Source organism: Scleropages formosus, chromosome 21, assembly GCF_900964775.1.
Source record: "Scleropages formosus chromosome 21, fSclFor1.1, whole genome shotgun sequence".
Classification (NCBI taxonomy): Eukaryota; Metazoa; Chordata; class Actinopteri; order Osteoglossiformes; family Osteoglossidae; genus Scleropages; species Scleropages formosus.
In genome coordinates, this window is record NC_041826.1 from 23,826,993 (window position 1) to 23,846,185 (window position 19,193).

At 47.5% G+C, this 19,193-nt stretch overlaps 1 protein-coding gene and 1 pseudogene across 1 annotated transcript; one reads left to right on the forward strand and one right to left on the reverse strand.

The window, feature by feature from the left end:
• The first annotated feature begins 264 nt into the window (after positions 1–264).
• tgfa (transforming growth factor, alpha) lies at positions 265–10,825 on the forward strand. Its single transcript, XM_018728732.2, has 6 exons — positions 265–520; positions 1,318–1,374; positions 4,894–5,008; positions 5,213–5,362; positions 5,941–6,050; positions 7,965–10,825. Exons 1-6 carry the CDS (start codon positions 466–468, stop codon positions 7,970–7,972), a joined length of 495 nt encoding a protein of 164 aa, XP_018584248.2. The 5' UTR covers positions 265–465; the 3' UTR covers positions 7,973–10,825.
• Positions 10,826–10,934: 109 nt separating this feature from the next.
• On the reverse strand, positions 10,935–19,121 carry LOC108920140 (high affinity copper uptake protein 1-like; annotated as a pseudogene).
• Between the last annotated feature and the right edge of the window lie 72 nt (positions 19,122–19,193).

The following is a 19,193-nucleotide window of genomic DNA, read 5'->3' on the forward strand; positions in this document are numbered from 1 at the left end:
CCCCCCCCCGCACAAGTAGTCAACTCGAAAGTGGGATCCAACCCGCTGCGATCAATTACGGGTCACAGCGCCTCTCTTCTGCCTGCCGGGTCACGAGCTGAGCGCGCGCGCTTCTCCGACGAGGAGCTCGCGACACACACGCGCGCTACTGGGCGTCCGTTCAGGAGTCGGAAATTGGGGGGGGAGGGGCGGAGCTGAGACACCTGACAGGTGAGGGAGGGCGTGTCGCTAACTGCTGCTGCTGCTGCTCCGGAGGAGGACGACGTGGTAAAACAGAGTAAATGGACAGATTCTCCCGAAGGAAAGGAGCGAACCGGTGAGTTGAGGGGGAGTCCGGCGACTGTGATGGTGTTGGTGGAGCGGTGGCGCACTGAGCTTTGAACCCAGCCCCCCCCTTCCCCCCCCAACACCCCCCGCGATCGGTGCTCGGACACAAGGAAGCCCCGGCGAAGTGCAGCGCGCGCGATGGAGCGCTTAATCCGGGATGTGATCATCAGCAGCATCATCATCAGCATCATCGGTGAGTCGAGCTCTTCTCACACATCCACAAAGAGGGGGGGGTGACCCGTTTAGTCCGAGCCATGGCATAGGGAATTTTTTTACTGACTCTGGTCAGTTTGGGCGAAAACGGCCCACATCCACCCGTGGAGAGTCAACCAAGTCCCTGTGACTGTGAGCAGGACACGTGTTGAGGTCGGGTGCAGGTGGCGCGTGGGGGTGGGGGTGTCGGTCATCTCTGCTGGATTTCCCGCTGGGGCCAGTTTACTCCGTTTACCCTCATCATTTCCCACAGTGATGGACCCTGCTGGTGGTGCTTCTCGGAGCGATTTTTTGAAAACCCAAGATAATACTAATAATATTATTAGTAATAAAACTAATAGCTGCTCTTAAGTGTAACATGGGTGGTTTATTACCACTTTGCAGTCAAGTTTTACCATGTTTCCCTAAGTTCTCCAGCACAACATGATTTCTTCAGGAAGTTCGTGTTTAAACCGGATCAGACTTTACTAATGTTGTTGTTATTATTATTATTAATAATAAATGATTAATATCGGCTCTACGCGCTGTAGTTAAGAGGAGCCGTAACGGGTTGAGTCTCTTGTGATTTTATCACCAAACTGCCCCCCCCCCAGTATGTTCGCAGCTGACACGAATGTACCCTGAAATACCTTGTTCACAACAAGTACCTGCTGTCCTGCAGCTCCTCTGTCTTCAGTCGCTCCACACGATTTCTGCTCTTTCTGCCATAATAAGATGTGACATTTTACATTTTAATCTTTTCAATATGTTCATATGTTCCTCTTCACTCCTCACCAGGGTCAGTGTTCACCTCCGCACAGCTCCAGGAAAATTCCACAACAGCCCCAGTAAAATGTAAGTTTAACATTTGGCACTTTTACGGTCTTTCTTGTGCACGTGACCAGTAATACTGGCTTTTTTTCTTTCCCCCCCCCCACACTTCTTAAGTACAGAAAGTGTATATGACAGAAATGTCTGCTCAGCATGTATTCCATTTTAGTCAATGCATCCGTGTCAATGGTGCAATTAAATATACCTGTGTAGCAATGGGCTGGTAGACGAATTTAAAAAAAAAAAAAAAAGGTAAACGGGGAAAAGGAACGTGTTCAAAATGTGTACATTGTTTTATTCTCAAGTGTGTGAACGAAAAGAGGTTTTGAGAAATTCTATTCACTCTGCTCTTGATTCAATGGAATTCCTGGTGTAATATTTCTCAAGTGTGTTTCACTGCAAATGATTTAATATCATCAGTGTAATTTTAATTAACCTTCTCAAATGTATGTCTGGCTCAGTGGAGTTCAGTGTGACCCATAGTGACTGTGTGTGTGTGGCACGCAGAGGTGCTTTACCAGCGCTGCCCTCTCACATATAATGGCTGTAATGATGGATATTATTCCTAAGTACTTCTGGTCGGAGGGGATGCGGTGGCGCAGTGGGTTGGACCGCAGTCCTGCTCTTTGGTGGGTCTGGGGTTCGAGTCCCGCTTGGGGTGCCTTGCGACGGACTGGCGTCCCGTCCTGGGTGTGTCCCCTTCCCCCTCCGGCCTTACGCCCTGTGTTGCCGGGTAGGCTCCGGTTCCCTGTGACCCCATATGGGACAAGCGGCTCTGAAGATGTGTGTGTGTGTGTGTGTGTGTGTGTGTGTGTGTGTACTTCTGGTCGGACTCCGGGAATCACATCTGTACAGGTGCCGGTCGCTCATCGGCTGGTTTGCCTGACTGGGAGGTGGGATAATGATGAGCTCTCAGGCTTGTTGTGTCCCCGCTAAATCTTCCCTTTATTTCGCCGTGACCCTTCCAGCATGTTGTCTCCGGGTACTTAAAGGAAAGATGACTGACTACAGTCATCGTTGTCCCCAAATACTCACTTCCAAGGAAGGAAAAGGCACACATTTGTGGAGTCGTATGATACGCCATCATCTACAGACACCGAATGATCTTTCATTTCCAAGAGAAGCAGAAACGCACAACTCCGTTTTACCAGCTGCTCTTTCAGTACCGTCATCGCTGACCAAAGCTGTGGGTCTGTCAGGTTATCTGACTAGGAAGTACAATTTTCTGTAGAGGTCCTCGGTCATGGTGAGTTGCGAGAATTCTCAGGGGTTGAACAGCTGTGCTCTCACCCCACTGGGTGAAAGCCAACAAATACGATCATGTGGGACTCGTGCATATCGCTGTAACGTAAACCGGATTGTCGCCATCGGGCGGATCTGGGCATGAGTATAAATCCCCGTGATCTGCTTCTGGTACCTCTGTGAGGTCTTCTCCCAAATGTCTGGTGTCAGCTGGAAAGTTTTGATTCCCAAGGAAGAAGTCAATTGCCTTTCGATACGTGGTGATCTGCCATGGTCCGACACCCAAAGCGGGGACAGTCGAGATGCTGCGCCGCTTAACATATTTCAGAATGACAAATGGGAACTGATCTGGGGCTCTGCTAGAGTAAAAATCCCACTTCCTGCTGGAATACCCTTGATTGAAGAGCTTACCCTATACTGATGTTGTACAAATGGATAAATCAGTCTTGGAGAGAAGTGTCAGCTGTAGAAATAAATGTAAAGTACTTTGTGGTTTACCTTATAGCAGCACTCATAGCTCTTCGTCATAGATGGTGTGAGTAATTTAAACCTCACTGGGTTTGGAGTTGAATTTGTCGTAAACTGGGGAACCCTTTTGGGCTCACGTTGGGTTCCGGTGCAGTTTTCCTGCCCCAGCTGCACCCTAAACTCCGCTGGGTGGCACTTTTGAAGGACTCATTTCACTTTGTTTGTCTTTGCTGTGCTGAAAAAAACACAAAAGGCTGAACTGAGAGTCACTTTTCAGAGCTTTCTAAGAAATGGGATGAAAGGGGATTTACCAGAGAAAAGGCAGCGACTCCCCAATGCTTCATTTCATCTGAATGCCTCCCATCCTTGTGCTGCCAGACTTGAAGTGCGAAGAAAAAGGACAAAGAAGGGTAAAAGTTGGTGAGCAAGGACAAGAATAGAGAAATGTAAAAAGGTTTTGGGGGAGAGCGAGGCTGAGCGCACATTCCAAAGGACTGATGGAAATGGATGTAGCTGCTATAATGCATCTTTCCTTTTTATAGACGTATATCTGCTTTCTTTCACTGAAACCATTTATAAAGCATCATTGAATGTCAATTTGTGACACTTGGGTGCCTGAGAAAGAGCACTTGGTGTATTTTTGGTGCAAATCACTGTCTCTCACTGTGTCTCCCTTTGGTTTCCTTGGTTGTCTTATAAAGTCAATGACAACTGGGAGGGGGGGGACTAGACCCTCGAATGGTCTTCAGAAATGAGCAATATGACAAAAATAAAGCCCAAAGGGTCTGGAAAGCTCCCAGAGCCAAAGACTCTTGAAAGGTTTGTCATTTGATTGGTCACCGTGCCCTCGATCAACGGACACGGCGAAGACGCCGCTCGGGGTCACGGGTTTTGAAACGCGGTGGAGAACTTCAGGGTTCGGCTCTCGATTCGCTCCGTTCGTTGCTCGCTTAGGCGACTTTTCTGCAATGGTTAAGGCACCGTTTTGACTTGATACTCGGACCTGTTGGGACCTAAACCCAGACGGCTGTTGAAGCGCAGTCCAGTAGCTCCTTTGGGGGTTTTCTTTGGCGTCGCTTTTGTACTTCTGCACAAGTTCTCTTTGATATTGTGGTTGTAATCGGAGAAAGGGCCGTACCAATTTCTGTGCGCGTTGTGTCCGTATTTGTGTTACTCAGTCGATGGGTCGTGTCGCATTTATTTTGTTACTTGAGGTTTTTACAGAAATTTATTAGAGTAATTTTTGGCTTTGATACTTGAGTTTTTCTCAAGTGCGTTTGTAAGGAAAAATGTACTTCTGTTTCTATAACTTTTTTTTTTTCTTCCACTTTTAACGTCCTCTTACACCACAAGCCCAGTAGGAACACCTCCTTACCGTATTACTGTCTGCTGTCCTCTGCATTTATTCTTGGCCAATCAGTTTATGGCTAAATTCTGTACCACCTTCACTGACAACCTACTGCATTCAGGTTCAAACAAGCTGATAGAAGTTGGGGTGGGAAATAATCTTTAAACTATTTGCCTACATTTTGAGAGGTGAACTTTTAAAATTTACTAGGATAAGTGACACTATCAATTCAGACACATGCATGATTTTTATAGAAGTAGCTTTTTATGTTTTACAAATATAAATGGCAGGTATCTACTGAAACTTCGCACTTTCACAGTCATCCTTTCTGGCAAAAGGTGAAAATCGGTGTCTGAACTGGACGTCTGCTCCGAAGCAAGTTGAGAAAAATATTGCAGTTGATGGTACTTTAATAAAATTGTTGGTTTTGATATTGTAGTCATAGGCTGCATTCAGCAGGGCCAAACTATCGTTGTCCCTGACAGATCCCTTGGCGGCGGCTGTTCGCTCTCACTTCGACGACTGTCCGCGTTCCCACGAGCAGTTCTGTTTCCACGGAACGTGCCGTTTCCTGGTGCAGGAGGAGACTCCGGCCTGTGTGTGAGTACGCCTCCAGACATCCTGCGTGCGGCGAAGCGGCGGCAGCAGAAATGGGGTTGTTTGCTTGCTTTATTTGAGCTTTGAGTTCTGAGACCCAGGATGGACCAGGAGCCGTAACCCCGTTCCCCAGTAGATGACCCGCCCTCTCCTCTCCTCTCTCCTCTCCCCGTCCCCCTTGCTTTCTGCTGCTGCCGCCCGCTCCAGGTGTCACGCGGGATTTGTGGGGATGCGATGCGAACATGCCGACTTGCTGGCTGTGGTGGCCACCAATCAGAAGCAGCAGCCAGTGGCCACCCTGCTGGTGCTCTGTGTGGTCGGCAGTGTGATGCTCATCCTCTTCTGCACCATCTTGCAGTAAGTGTACATTTGTATCCTGCGGGCACCCGCTGACACCGTTTTATATGGATACCGTACCTCCTCCCAGTATCTGGTGTTAATTAATTTCTGCAAGTCCTTTCATAAAGTGGGGGGGATCAAGATATCAAAAAGTTCTTCCTCTAATTTCTGCTGGTGGGGGGAAGATCAATTCCTGGACCCCAAATACACACATTTAATAACATTATTTCTATTCTTTATAATGAATGCTTTTTTTTTTTTTTTTGAGTCCCACTTATCAGCTTTTATAAGGTGGTATTATTGCTGTGGTGTGTGTGTTCGTTTTTGAAGTTCATAAGACGATGTATCTACAATGTGTTCATTTAATGGGGACACATATTGTGGTGGTGTATCTTGCTCTCCTAAAGCTCAGGCACCCTGGTACTTTCTAGGTGCAAAGTACTGCTTTATCTTTTCCTGATGCCATCTAGACTTTAAAATTTGAAGTCTCTCTCATGTAATGTTTGAAAAATTTTACCACGGCCTTTTTCCCCACATTGATATAGCAGATGGTTTTGCGCATGTGGCGGTATGAACTAAAGCCCTTCCTCCTGCAGCTGTTGCCGACGGCGGGGTCGCTGTGTGCTGGACTCGTTTCTGTCCTGTTGTGCTGACAAACCCAGCACTTTCCTGAAGGGCGGTGCCTCCTGCTGTCATTCTGAAACAGGTAAAAAAAAAAAAAAAGCTGGTTTGCAGTTAATGTTTATGACTTTTTAAACACTTTTTTGTCCAAAGCTACATCCAATGAACTCTATGTAGTGTTACCAGCCCACACACCTTATTCACTGTGGTAACTTACACTGCTAGATACACTACTTACAATGGGTCACTCATCCATACATTAGTGGAACACACGCACACGCCCTCTCGCTGTCACTCATACACTATGGGGAACCTGAAAAGCATGTCTGGACTGTGGGAGGAAACCAGAGCACCCGGAGGAAACCCATGCAAACTCCGCACAGACTGAATGGGCTGAGAGACAGCAGGGCTACTTGCTGTGCCACTGTTCCGCCTCCATTTAGCATTAATCTTTTAATATTATTCATAATTATCCAACCACTCTGTCACAACAAATGAAAGCTTGACAGATGGTCCTCAATTTGTTCAAGGGTTAGTTGTTAAATTGGATAAATGTTGTTCTATAGTGGACAAGATGCCACCTTCCTTTAGGCCTTTTAAGTTTTATTTTCAGACATTTTACAGAAAACTTGAAAGAAAATTAAATTGTCATTAAAAATCTCCACAACCCTCTTATTTTAATACGTACTGAGGTGTTGACTAATTCATCACATAAGCAGTTGTAATATTTGTCAACGTGGCCATTTTTAACTTTATTATATATTAAATACATATATAAAATCAATAGAAGCATCATATCTATGTACGTTTATTTATGCCCTCGTTAGTTTATATTGTTTGTATTAATATAGAGCTGCATTCAAACTTAAATGACTGTAAATAAAAATACTTTGTCCGGACAAACGTGGTGCCGACTCGGTCCCAGGAACATGTAGAATTCATCACGTCGTGGATGAGTGGCGCTGAGGAACAAGGAGGAACATCACCTGGTGGAACAAGGAGAATCTGTCGACTCCTACATGTGAATTACTGCCAACTACTGGCCAGGTGTAGAACTGCAGGTTATTGTTACTCGGTGACATTTTCGAAAATGAACGAGAAAACGCAGTCGTGCATTTTTTCAGTGCACTTATTTTCGTCCTTACATTTTTAAATTTTGAACCCTAACATTCCCAACGTAAGGAGTCGGTGTCCTCTGTCTTCTCGCTTGGGGGCTAATTGATCGCCTGCAGAAGTGTTTTTAACGCCCTTCTGCTTGCTGTATAGTTGAACGTCTGATCACAGCGGAAACTCCTGAGTCAGTGAAGATCCATCTGTTTCCATCATTGAGCCAATGACCCTTGCAGGGCTTCACCAGAACAGTGCAGAGCTCTTCGAAATATTTTACCAGGGTCCGTCTTGCCTGCATCTGGTTACTCTTCTATAAATATCCTTTTTTTTTTTTAATAAAAAAAAAAATTGCGATTCTACCGTTTGTCATTGCAAAGGTCCCCCCACACAGTGGACAGTGTAGTTTATGAATATTTTGTGCATATCATGTCTTGCGTCATATTCAATGGTTCACCTTCCTCACACCTCATGTCCAAGTTACCATGGTGTACCTACTTTTTTGTGCTGAGCTCTGTTGTATATGAGAGCCTGTAGATAGTAACCCTTTTCGTCACATTACTCAAAAATGTACTTGGGATGTCACGTTCCAAACAGTCCCCAATAACTGAAAATGGTTAAATTGAGCTAGTTGTACCTCTTGCTGGGTTTCAGCTGTGGAAGTTGCTTTTGGACATAGTGATGAGACAAAGTGGACCTAAAATCTATGGACACCAACTCTGCCAGGTCCCAAAGTTGGTTGTGTGACAATAAGCTGCTGTTGGACTTTTTTTTCCCCCGCCATCTTTTTAATGCAAAAAACCAAAATAGAGGTGGTTTAAATATATTGAATTTGGGAACAAGTGATTGATTGATGCAGCTCTTCTCTCTCTCTCTCGGAATCTCTTTCCAGTGGTTTAAGAGGAGGCCTTCAGCTTTTATCCCCCCCGACAATGCAACTGTCCCAGTCTCGTCCAGCAGCCCCTTCTCGCATCCCCCTGAAGCAGCACTACTGGTTTTGCAGAAATTTCTATGGATGTAGCGACTCTTGAGAAGCCCCGGCCATAAAAGACTGAGCTGAATATAGATTAGAGTCAGCTTCTCATGTTGGTAGAAAGGAAAAAGTTGACAAAAGAGAGGAAGTGGATGTTTATCAAAGTTTTCAAATTCCCAAGGATTTTTTTTTTTTTTTTAAATTTACAGTCACAGTCAACATGAATAGTTCTTCCGATTATCGTGGCGCTTGAACCTCAGGCCGGTGGAGCTTTTTCCTTGAAAAGAAGAGTTGTGGTGGCAGTCTTGGAGAGTGCAGAAGAATGAAGAGGCGCCCAGCCTGCATTGAGAATCGCTCAAGTGGCCTGCCGTCTTTTTTTTTTTTTTTTTGACGCGATCGAAACAAAGGGAAAGTCAAGCAGTTCGGCTGGACCGCGTCTGAAAAGACGACTGTTTTGGAGTTTGTAGCGTTTCAAAGAATTGCTTCATATAACAGAGACCACCTCTGGTCTGCAGCACTATGGCTCGGTCTGCAGGGAGGAGAACTTCTTTAAAATGCAAGCGGCAAAAGCCCCTTAAATCCCGCTGTCGCCCCATCGCAGAAATGTCTTCCTCGATAGGAGGAGGTTTCTGTGTTTTACACACCCGTCTCACCAGTGACTGGTTAAAGTATCGAAATTGCACAGATTGATTAATTTTGTGGCACGAAGGACAGGAAGAGGACTTGCACCTAACTGTTAGTTCACACCTCGTTGTCACGCAGGTTGCGAGGGGCTGAAAAACGCCTCTCTGACGGCTACTGATGCAAATAATTGCAAGGATGCGAGAAACTTTAGAAACTCCCCGTTCGGCTTCAGTAAAGTGCACTTTTACGTGTGTATCGTTCCAAAATATCGCCAGCTCTGTAGGACTGAACACTTTGGAAACCTGACTCTCGGGACCCAAATAGCTGATAGAGAAGGTGCCCAGTGCTTATTGCTCTGTCGTCTGAAGTACAGTACTTGCCAATGAATTTACCATGATTGGGAAAGTTGAGGCTGACGGAAGGGTACCGGACCGCTGACCTTGGTCCTCTTCACACGACGTGATCTTTCACGCACTTTTCTTGCCCACGCGCTCCAGCAGGACAGATTCATTGCGGTTCGAGAAGATCTCCGTATTCGTCCTGGACGTTGGGCGGAAGACGTGTTTGGTGCCACCGGGGCCGATGTGTTTAGATCAGCTAACTGACTAATCCGAAGCCATGAGCTGATTTAATTTAGCTTGCTAAAAGTTTAGAAACACTTGACCGTTTTGACCAACACTTGACTGTTGTTTGCACTCCAGGGTCATGATTACTGGACAAACGGTTTAAAAAAAAGTCACATTTACTCTTGCGATGAACACCTGCACAAACTGACTTTTTTTTAATAACGTCGTCTCATCTAAATCCATCTTTGCAATGTTCCTTTCGTCACGTTTACGGCTGCGGGAGTATCACGACCACTTTGACCGTGGAATCGACCACAGAGTGTTCGTCACCAGTGTCACACTGCTGTGTTTCTGTGCACTAGTGCCACGCCGCCACCCTTTCTCATGTACGTAGTTTTAATGTATTATTTATAGCAGCAGCATTATTTTAATTGGTACGTTGCAATGTGGTTTATGGGTGGGACGCAGACGGGGGGATTCGAACATGAGCGCCGCCGTTAAGAGGCTCTTTGTGTCCAAATAAGCGGTCGAGCTGTTGAGCGCAGGGCAGAGCCCCACAGAGCTCATGTTGGTTCTTGCTTTATTGGCGCTTTAATTCAAAGGCGAAAAACGGCTTCGGGTTCTTTTGAGATTGATCTCGTGAACCGGCTTTCCTGCAGGTTTTTTTTTTCTTAAATTGAAAACAAAATACCTTGGTAAAATTACACCTGCTACAGTCATGTAGAGAACTTTACTGGAGCTGAGCTCACCAGATGGGGGTCGCTTTGTCTCCAATGGCTCATTTGCAGCAGATAGAATTTGTGCAATTTTAATGCATCAAGCATGAAAATGTGTTAAATCTTCTTAAAGAATCCTTTGAGTAGCGATGCGTTTACACCTGTGTGATGCAGTACTTTACTCGTGGAAACAATCGTCTCAAAGCGCCGCTCAACTTTTCTCTTAAACTGTTGAAATTTGCTGTAAAATTGGTGCTAATAACCAGAGTGCCATCAAACGGGGTTTTCTCGATCCCTGTGAACGGTGCACTTCATCACTCTCACTTCCAGCAATAAACATGTTACACCGATTAGAGCAGCAGTTTTAAGCGCTTTGGTAGGAGAAGAATTGATCGTTACGCGAACGAAACTGTGGCTCTTCCAGTTGTCTCAACAGTAAAACATGGTGAAGTACTGTGGGCTTCCCGCTCGAAGGCCGTTTCGTCGTGTGTAACGTGCAGGTTGGACACACGGCACGGTGCGTGTCCTTTGACGCAGGGCATCATGAGAAGTACAAGCGCTGTAAACGATGGTAATTTTTGAGGTGAAGACGGTGGGAAAAGTAGAGGGATCATAAATGTGCGACACACCTTCGAAGTGTCCGGTTACTTTCTGTCCTGTAGACTAGAGTAAATTCTGCCTTATTTACCAGCTGTGTGGAGCCTCTGCTCAGCATTCCTTTAGCCTCCAAAGTGAAGAACCTGCCGGAAAGTTCTGGGATCGAAAGCGGTCTCGTGTTCGAAAGCATCGGCGCTGCTTCTTGGGTTTTTGGTCTCATCTCCCCCAGCGCCTGCTTTAGGGTCGCTCTGCCCCCACCCCCCTGCTTTTCTGTGCTCAGCACTACTCTGCACATTCATCTTTTATTCCCTTCTTCTGAATATTTTAAGAAGGAGGGAAAGAAAACGCAGGAAGTTGAGCTCCAGGCACAATTTAATTTATTCCTTTTTTTTTTTTTTTTTTTTTGTTTTCCCTCCATGTGTTTACCTCCCTGTTCACTACTGTGTTTGCACTCGGTCAACTGGAATATGGAGACACTGCTGTAGGAAATAAAAATGTCATTGTCTTAACGAGAACTGCTTGTTTGTGCTTTGTGTGTGCGTGCGTGCGCCCGCTTGCACTGCTAGCGTACGTTCTCCATCGCTGCCCAAGCATTAGTTGGGTGACCCTCTTACACTGACAGCCGGATTGCCGCAAGGCCTTTCGGAGTCTCCCGCCTGAGCTGCTGCCACACCCTGGCTGTGCTGCGGAGGGGTGGGGGGTCCCGGGGTCCCAAAGGTCTCCGAGCGAAGCGTGAAGGAATGAGGCGACGTGACGCCTGCCAACAAAGGGCACCGTGAAATGTGGGCGATGTCTTTGTAACCCTGTGTCGCCTCTCAGAACCATATGGCCTGGTGTCCATTGTCCACTTTGCTGTCCACTGTGACCCCTGATCACCCAGAAATTCATGTCAGTTTCATGACGTTTGCAAAATATTTCACAGGTACGGACGGGTTTGTGTTGAATGCTGTCGCTCCGCTTTTAACCTACTACACATTTTACCATTGAAAATGTCCTTGGCTTTACGCCTTAGGAAAGGGATGTTGTAGCTCTTTTGTGGTGTGTGTCTAAATATATTTATATATAATTTTCTTTTTAAGCTTAACTGCCAATTTTTGTGACTGGTACAAAGAGACTGTGTCATTTTCTTTGACTGATAGAATTAAAGAGCGAGAGTGCGCAATATTTGGAACAGCGTTCGAGGCGCCAATGAATGCTCTGTACAGTATATCAGCGATTCACAGAATGTCTGCTGTACTGGACTCAAAAAGCTTTTATTTCCAAACGGACGTGGAAATGTTGGCGTAAAATCGAACAGTGAAAGGGTGTAAACATGAACTGAGCGGCATCCTGCCATGATGTTCAATAAGTGCAGAATTAAATTCTAATAAAAATAGCGAAACTGCTCCGTACGAAGATTCTGACGTGAATTATACCATGTTCCACTCTTTAAAACTTCTGTCTCTAGGATTAAGGCCGAGGCCGCCGGACGTTTGCGGAAAAGGGAGGACGCACGCCTTGCGTTACCGGAATGTTCCTACAGCAAACGCACACACTTTCTCCTCCTGAAATACACATGTAAATAACCGTTGTCCTCAAAGTGCAGCTGTTATAATAAATGTGACTTGGGAATATTGGGGTTCTTTGAAGAATGGAAAGAGCGTTACTGTGTTCGCAGCTCTGAGCCCCATGTGACACAATTGATTTTGGTATTTAGAAAGAATGTGTCACTTTATTAGGAAGGAAGCGAAGGATTCGGCCCTCGTGCCACCGGGCGAGTCGAGATCAGTGGCAGTGCTCCGTCACGTCCACCACCACCGCCCTCCTCCAGCCGAAGAGGAAGTAGCCGACGCCGGCGCCGGCCGCCACCGCCATGCACAGGTAGCCGTTGTAGGTCATGAAGAGCAGCATGAGGAAGTAGCTGAGGACGACCTGGACGACGTGGAGCGCCGTCTGCAGCAGGTGGGGGGGGCTCAGCAGGCGCCGCCTGGTGGCGGGAGACAGAAGCGGAACAAAGGGCGGGTGTGGAAGGGACGCGTGGCGACCTTTACGCTCATCTCGCACTTTTCCCCACAGCCATTTACAGTGATTTACCCTTTTATACACTGGAGCAGTTCAGGGTAAGTACCTTATTGCAGGGTACAGCAGCTGGAGGTGGGATTTTGGGCCCAAAGCAGCGGCTCTAACCGCTAGATCTCAGATTAACTGGGGAATGAAGGAGTGAGATGGGGGTGTGGTGATGCGGTGGGCTGGGTCGGGTTTGGGTTCGAGTCCTGCTTGGGGTGCCTTGTGGCACGCTGGCGTCCCGTCCTGCGAGGCCGGGCTAGGCTCCCCTTTGCTGTGACCCCACTTGGACAAGTAGCTTCAGAGTGCGCATGTGCGCAGAGAGAAGGCGTGAGAATCGTTTACGGGTCTCTCCTGGGACATGTGACGAGCTGAAAAAGTGGTTCTTTGCGCCAAGGACAAACGTCCCATAGCGCCCCCCCCAGCTGACATCACCGATGATGCATACCGGTGCGCGCCCCCCCCCCCCCCCACGCCATTGCAGTTTCCATTCCGAGTGGGTGGTGTTGCCCTCTGGTGGCGAAGCGCGGTATTGTGGCAGAAATGCCAAACCCGACTTTGACAAAACAAAGCTGCAAAGAAAATGTAATAAAAAGCAATAAGAATGAACTGCGAAATGTTTGTATTGCCGATTATTTGTAACTCGGAGATTGGACACAAAGTACGGGTTTTACTCCGCCAGTTTCGGGCCGAAGGTCGGAGCAAAATGTTGCTGCTCATCAGTAAATTGCAAGGCCAAAATGACCTCCTCGTCGAAGCGGGGCTCCCGGTTCCGTAAACCTCTCGTTTCACGAAACGTTTGTTCTCGGCGCTCAGCTCCTCACGCTGCGCTGCCGAATCGATGGAAGCGCCAGAGAGGCTCTTCGCTCCGGAGGATCGGCCCCAAGATCCCCGGTCGAGCGGAGGCCTACGTGTGCGACGTGAACGTGGTCCTTTCCTGCATCCTACGCCTTTAACGGGACCTGCCAGCGCCGGTGTGCTTCCAGCTGAGTAAAACGACGTTCTGCTTTCCCTTCAAGGCGCACACGAAGACGCCTTGGCCCGAGGACACGGCTCCATCGCAGCTCCCTGGATTTCAAGGGTTAAAGGTGTCGCCTCACCGTGAGTGTACCGCGGTAAGTGTACGAATGGTGAGATGCTGTGAGATGAAGCGAAGGGCTGAATTAAGGACTCGATAATAACAGAATACGAAAAGCGACTCGTGATGTTGGGTTTTAAACACGTTGACCTTGTTGACCTCCTGTGTGTCGTCACCGATTTCCCGTTTCAGTCCAGCTCAACGCTGCGAACCGCTTCCTTACCGACGGAAAACTGCACATCGTGGGCTTCTCAGGAATGTTTCGGACTGCGGTGAAGTTTTACACACCGGCAAGGAAATGGAAACGTCACCGAGAGCGAAGCCTGAGCCGTAACTTTTACAACAAGAGCAATAATAATTAATGTTTTTGTCGAGGGACACTAACTGACACTGACCTGTCTTCCTGACAGCCTTAAATATGCGCCGTTTACCGAAATAAGTGTCAGGAATGGAATCCTGCTGATAAAAGCCTTGGAAATACATCATTACCAAAGTTTTTTTTAAAACGTTTTTAAAGAAAACAAAAATTTCCATAATGGAAAAATTCAAGTGAGACTCAAGGTTCACAATGTGCCCCTTGGAGAAGCATAAATCCAGATAAATGCACAGAGTCTGAACCACTTGTCCCATACGGGGTCGCGGGGAACGGGAGCCAACCCGGCAACACAGGGCGTAAGGCCAGAGGGGGAGGGGACACACCCAGGACGGGACGCCAGTCCGTCGCAAGGCACCCCAAGCGGGACTCGAACCCCAGACCCATCGGAGAGCAGGACTGCGGTCCAACCCACTGAGCCACCGCACCCCTATTCCAGATAAACACATAGAGTCTGAACCACTTGTCCCATACGGGGAACCGGAGCCAAACCCGGCAACGCAGGGTGCAAGGCCGGAGGGGGAGGGGACGCACCCAGGACGGGACGCCAGTCCACCGCAGGGCACCCCAAGCGGGACTCGAACCCCAGACTCGCCAGAGAGCAGGCGCCGGCCAACCTCGCTGCGCCCCCACCCCCCATCCAGATAAAGACAAATCACAGAATTTAGCGAGACAGAAAATAACACAAAGATGAATTACTGAAAAAAGTCACTTATAATGTCTTCACAGAGACGCATTCTTGCACTTTAACGCAGTTACATTTATTCATTTAGCTGACGCTTTTCTCCGAAGCAACTCACACTCTTGAGGTTGCAATTATTTACCCATTTATTCAGCTCGGTAATTTTACCGGAGCAATGCAGGGCAAGCACCTTGTTCAAGGGTGCAACAGCCAGAGGTGTGGCTCGAACCTCCGACCTTCGGGCCAAATGCGGCGGCGGCGGCACTAACCGCTACGCTACCGGTTGTCCCGCAGCCTAGTCATAGGACCCCTTTGGCTGACCCAGGACCGACCCAGGACCCACCCAGCAAAGAGCGAGCGACTCACCTGACGGTCCTGCGCGCGTCCAAGAGGACGTTGCCGTCGTCGAGCCCCGGCGCGTCCACGGAGCTGTAGCGCACGCTCACCCGGCTCCTGCGCAGCGCGAACTCGCGGCCGACCTTGAGGCCTTCGTAGGCGGCGGCGAGCAGGAACACGACGAAGCAGGCGCCCGCCATCTCTGAACCCGAAACACAGCCCGCATGTGGACAAGGCGTAGCGCTGCGGCGTAGCGCTGCGCCGCACCGCGTTTTTTATACTGCAGCGACCGAAGAGACGCGTGCGGTAAGAGGGGAACGATGAGCCGACCTCCAGGGGTGCGGATGATCAGCCCGGGGAACAGCAGCTCGACATCGGCGTAGCCCAAGTAGAAGGTCATGTGCTGTTGGGAGGCGAGGACAACAACAAGATCTAGAATGAGACAAGCGTTTCCTGACTAGTCTAGAGTCCACGTACGAAATATTTCATATAATATTTATTCTACTGACAATATATGTGAATAAATCTCGATTCATGATCATGCAGCTCAGTTTGGTCACGGCTGAAACTTGTTGAGAAGGCCGCAAGGCGCGAAACGCGAGCCGGCGTCATTCACGAGAGAGGAGCTGAAGCGCCGCTCGACTCCGGTCCCAGAAAGTGCCGTTTCAAGGTCATTTCCAAGCGACTCCATTGGACCGTAATGAGGTTTACTGCGGTAAAGAAGTGTAAGAGCCGGAGGAGTTTACATTATTTTAAAATCATTGCAAGTCCCCTGTTACAACTGATGTATTGGTCCTAATTAACCCAATTTGAGATCTTAGTACCTCTAGTCATGCTCTGAAAACAATATCTATATATATAGTCTCCCATATGCGGTATATACAGTATATAATATGATATGTTTAGACTACATATTGGAGAGTAAAACAAGTGTTTTAATGTTTTCTCTTATTCTGGTTCAACCTAATGTTGACGACGTCCTTAAACACTAATAAACCAAATGATACTGGATATAATAATGTAACTTTATATTTCTGCATTGTAGCGACCATGGAGAAAAATGATGTGTGCTGTTCCTACGAGGGAAATGACTCGGCGGTGTGCTGGAGGTGCGTGGAAACGCACTGCGGTCAGCGCTGATGGAGTCAGAACGCGGTATTTCCTCTTCCGTTTCCGGGTCCCATCCGGGGAACTCACCATCATCGCGGAAGCGTGGCTCCGAGCAGAGCCGCCCGGAGCTCCTTGGCCTCCACCGGAGGACTCTGGAGAGTGACGGAGACCAGGGGACTGATGGGAAGCTTCCATCGTACCGCGACCATGTGGAAAGATGAGAAGAACAGGAAATGGGTGAAGATGTAGAGCAGGAGAAGCCGGGGGCGCGGCGGCGCGGCGGCGCAGCGGGTTTGACCGGGTCCTGCTCTCCGGTAGGTCTGGGGTTCGAGTCCGGCTTGGGGTGCCTCGCGATGGACCGGCGGCGTCCCGTCCTGGCTGTGTCCCCTCCCCCTCCGGCCTTGTGCCCTCTGTTGCCGGGTTGGGCTCCGGCTCCGGCTCCGGCTCCGGCTCGCTGGGAGAAGCAGTTTCAGACTGTGCGCGTCGTCGTGTGTGTGGTGCAGGAGCAAGAGTGTGACGATCAGGGCTGCGTTTCAGCTCCTTGAGGAAACGCTCAGTCCCTGACACTTTAGTTTAAAACCGAACTTATTTTCGAGACTAAAGTTGGTTGAGGGAATAAACAGATATGAACTATTTTGTGAGGACCGTGACAGGTCTATACCGTGTTTACATCATAATAGGCAGTAGAGCTTCGGCTTTCTAAGAAATTTTTTAAACTAGTGCTTATTATTATTATTATTATTATTATTATTATACAGGCTATAAAAACAAGTCTGGTAGTGTATAGTAAATCCTCAGATGAAGTGGAGTGCAGAAGGACCACATTTCTTTGTACTTTCAGTAATTCCAATAGCTGGCAGTTGGCGCGCACACACACACGCGCGCGCACACACACATTAACAGAGAGGACAAATGTTTACTTGACCCCACATTATAAATTTTCTACTTCTGCTTCTGGGAACACAAACAAAACCCTAAGTCGGTTTTAGTTCTGTTATCCTTACACTACACACACACACCCATGAGCAACTTTTCATTGAGGAACTGAAACACACACACACACATATATATATCTATGATGCTGTTTGCATGTATTCATGTATTAAACCTTTGGAAGAGATGAGTAAAAATTCAGTTTTTACCCGTTTTCAAGTACCTTGGTAAACTTTACTATTGCCAAAGCTCTGCTCCACACACACACACGTAGGAGCTCTTCAAAAACACAGTGATGTAAATATTCGAAGAATGTAGTAAACAACACCTATAAACATCGTTTTCTTTCCTTCTTTCCCTCATCTGCACGGTGTCACTTTTAGCAACATTCCAAAATGTTTTGTTGATCTAAAACTATTACAGTAATGAACAGAACAAGGTATTTATACATCACTTTTACCATATTGACAAAGTGAATTGTTTTCTGCATGATTTTTTTTTTTGCAAGAAAATGGTCAAGTTCACTGTAAAATATTAACACTGGAGATTTCAGGAACAATCTGTGCTGTAATGATGAGTCTGCAGGGGGGCAGTGAACAACTGAAGGGTAAGAATGAGGAAGAAGCTGCTGGAGCACTGCAGTGTCACTCAGTCGCATGACTGACACACACACACACACACACACACACACACACACACACACCCCTTCTCGGAGAAGCAACATCTGCGGTTCCATCCACCTCACGAACCCCAAAAAGGACCATCAGTAAAATTCCCTTCCCTCCTCCCTTCATTAAAATAAATACCTTTTATTCCTTACGTCATACAGCACAGCTGCAGCAGGATAGGAAAAATAATTTTTGACAAAATCAGGTATTAAACTGATTTATATGCGATGAAATAAGACGACAGCAGGAGACCGGACGTGCGGTCCGCATCCGACCGTCTTCGGCTCGGCTCGGTGCCGTCCGCCCTGGTTGGAAACGTCGCTGTCGTGTTCAAAGTAGAAACCAGAGGCTGAAACCGAATTAAACTAAATTAAATTAAATTATTTTTTCCCTCGTTTTTAACATTTTCCCAGATACTGTCCCTCCAGAGAAGAGCAGCCAGCAGCTCTTTTGCAGCTCGCTGTTGCTCACATGACACCACTAGTGACTCTTATGACTCGTGCGATTTCCATATGATTTTATGATTCGAATGATGGTATGAGTCATACGAAGAGCTATATTTTTCATATGACTATATGAGATATGATTTTCTATGAGAAAAGCGTCTGCCAAATGCGCGACACAAATAAGACGTCGAGAGAAACATCTAGAATTTATGTCGAAGTTGAGGGCGGGGTTAACACCGTTCCACGCACTCAGCAGGGACACGGGGGACCCAACATGTTGAGTTCATGTTCAGTTATCTGACACTTTGCTCCAAAGCAACTTACCGTGTTAAACAACTGTTTACCCGTTTATTTATGTGGGTCATTTTACCGAAGTAACTTTTCGGGGTAAACAGCTGGATCAAGGCTGGTACGGTCACAGGTGAGATTCAAACCTGCAACCTTTGGCTCCAAGTGCAGCAGCTCGAACTGCTGCCCCACCACCACCACCATTGGAGAAAACTGAATTTTGTCAGAGTTAAAACGGTGATGTGGTGAGGAAACGGCTCGTGATTCAGTAGGAAAAGCCCTTTGGCGAACAATTGTACCGCAAAGGAGTGAAATACAAGTACAACGGTAAAAAAAAAAACACCACTGTCGTCATTCAATGTGTTTCTTAATAATTATCCACAACATTTTAGTAGTAAATGTACTAGAGAAACACATTCAGAAATATCAAAACACAGGTCAGAGTTGCCCCCCCCCCAGGCCGCCACTGTCTCTTATTTACCTTCTTTTTTTACCTCCTTTCTTACCGGGGTGTTTGGATGCAGCCGCTGGAAGGAAACTTGAAGCTGGAGCTTTGGGAACCCCAGGCCGACCGCTCTGTCTGTGTGTGTGTGTGAGAGAGACACTGCAAGGGGGCTGAGCTACTGGATCAAAACCGCCTTCATCATGTGATTTCCTTCACGCTCCAGGCTCCTGCACCGACTCTGCC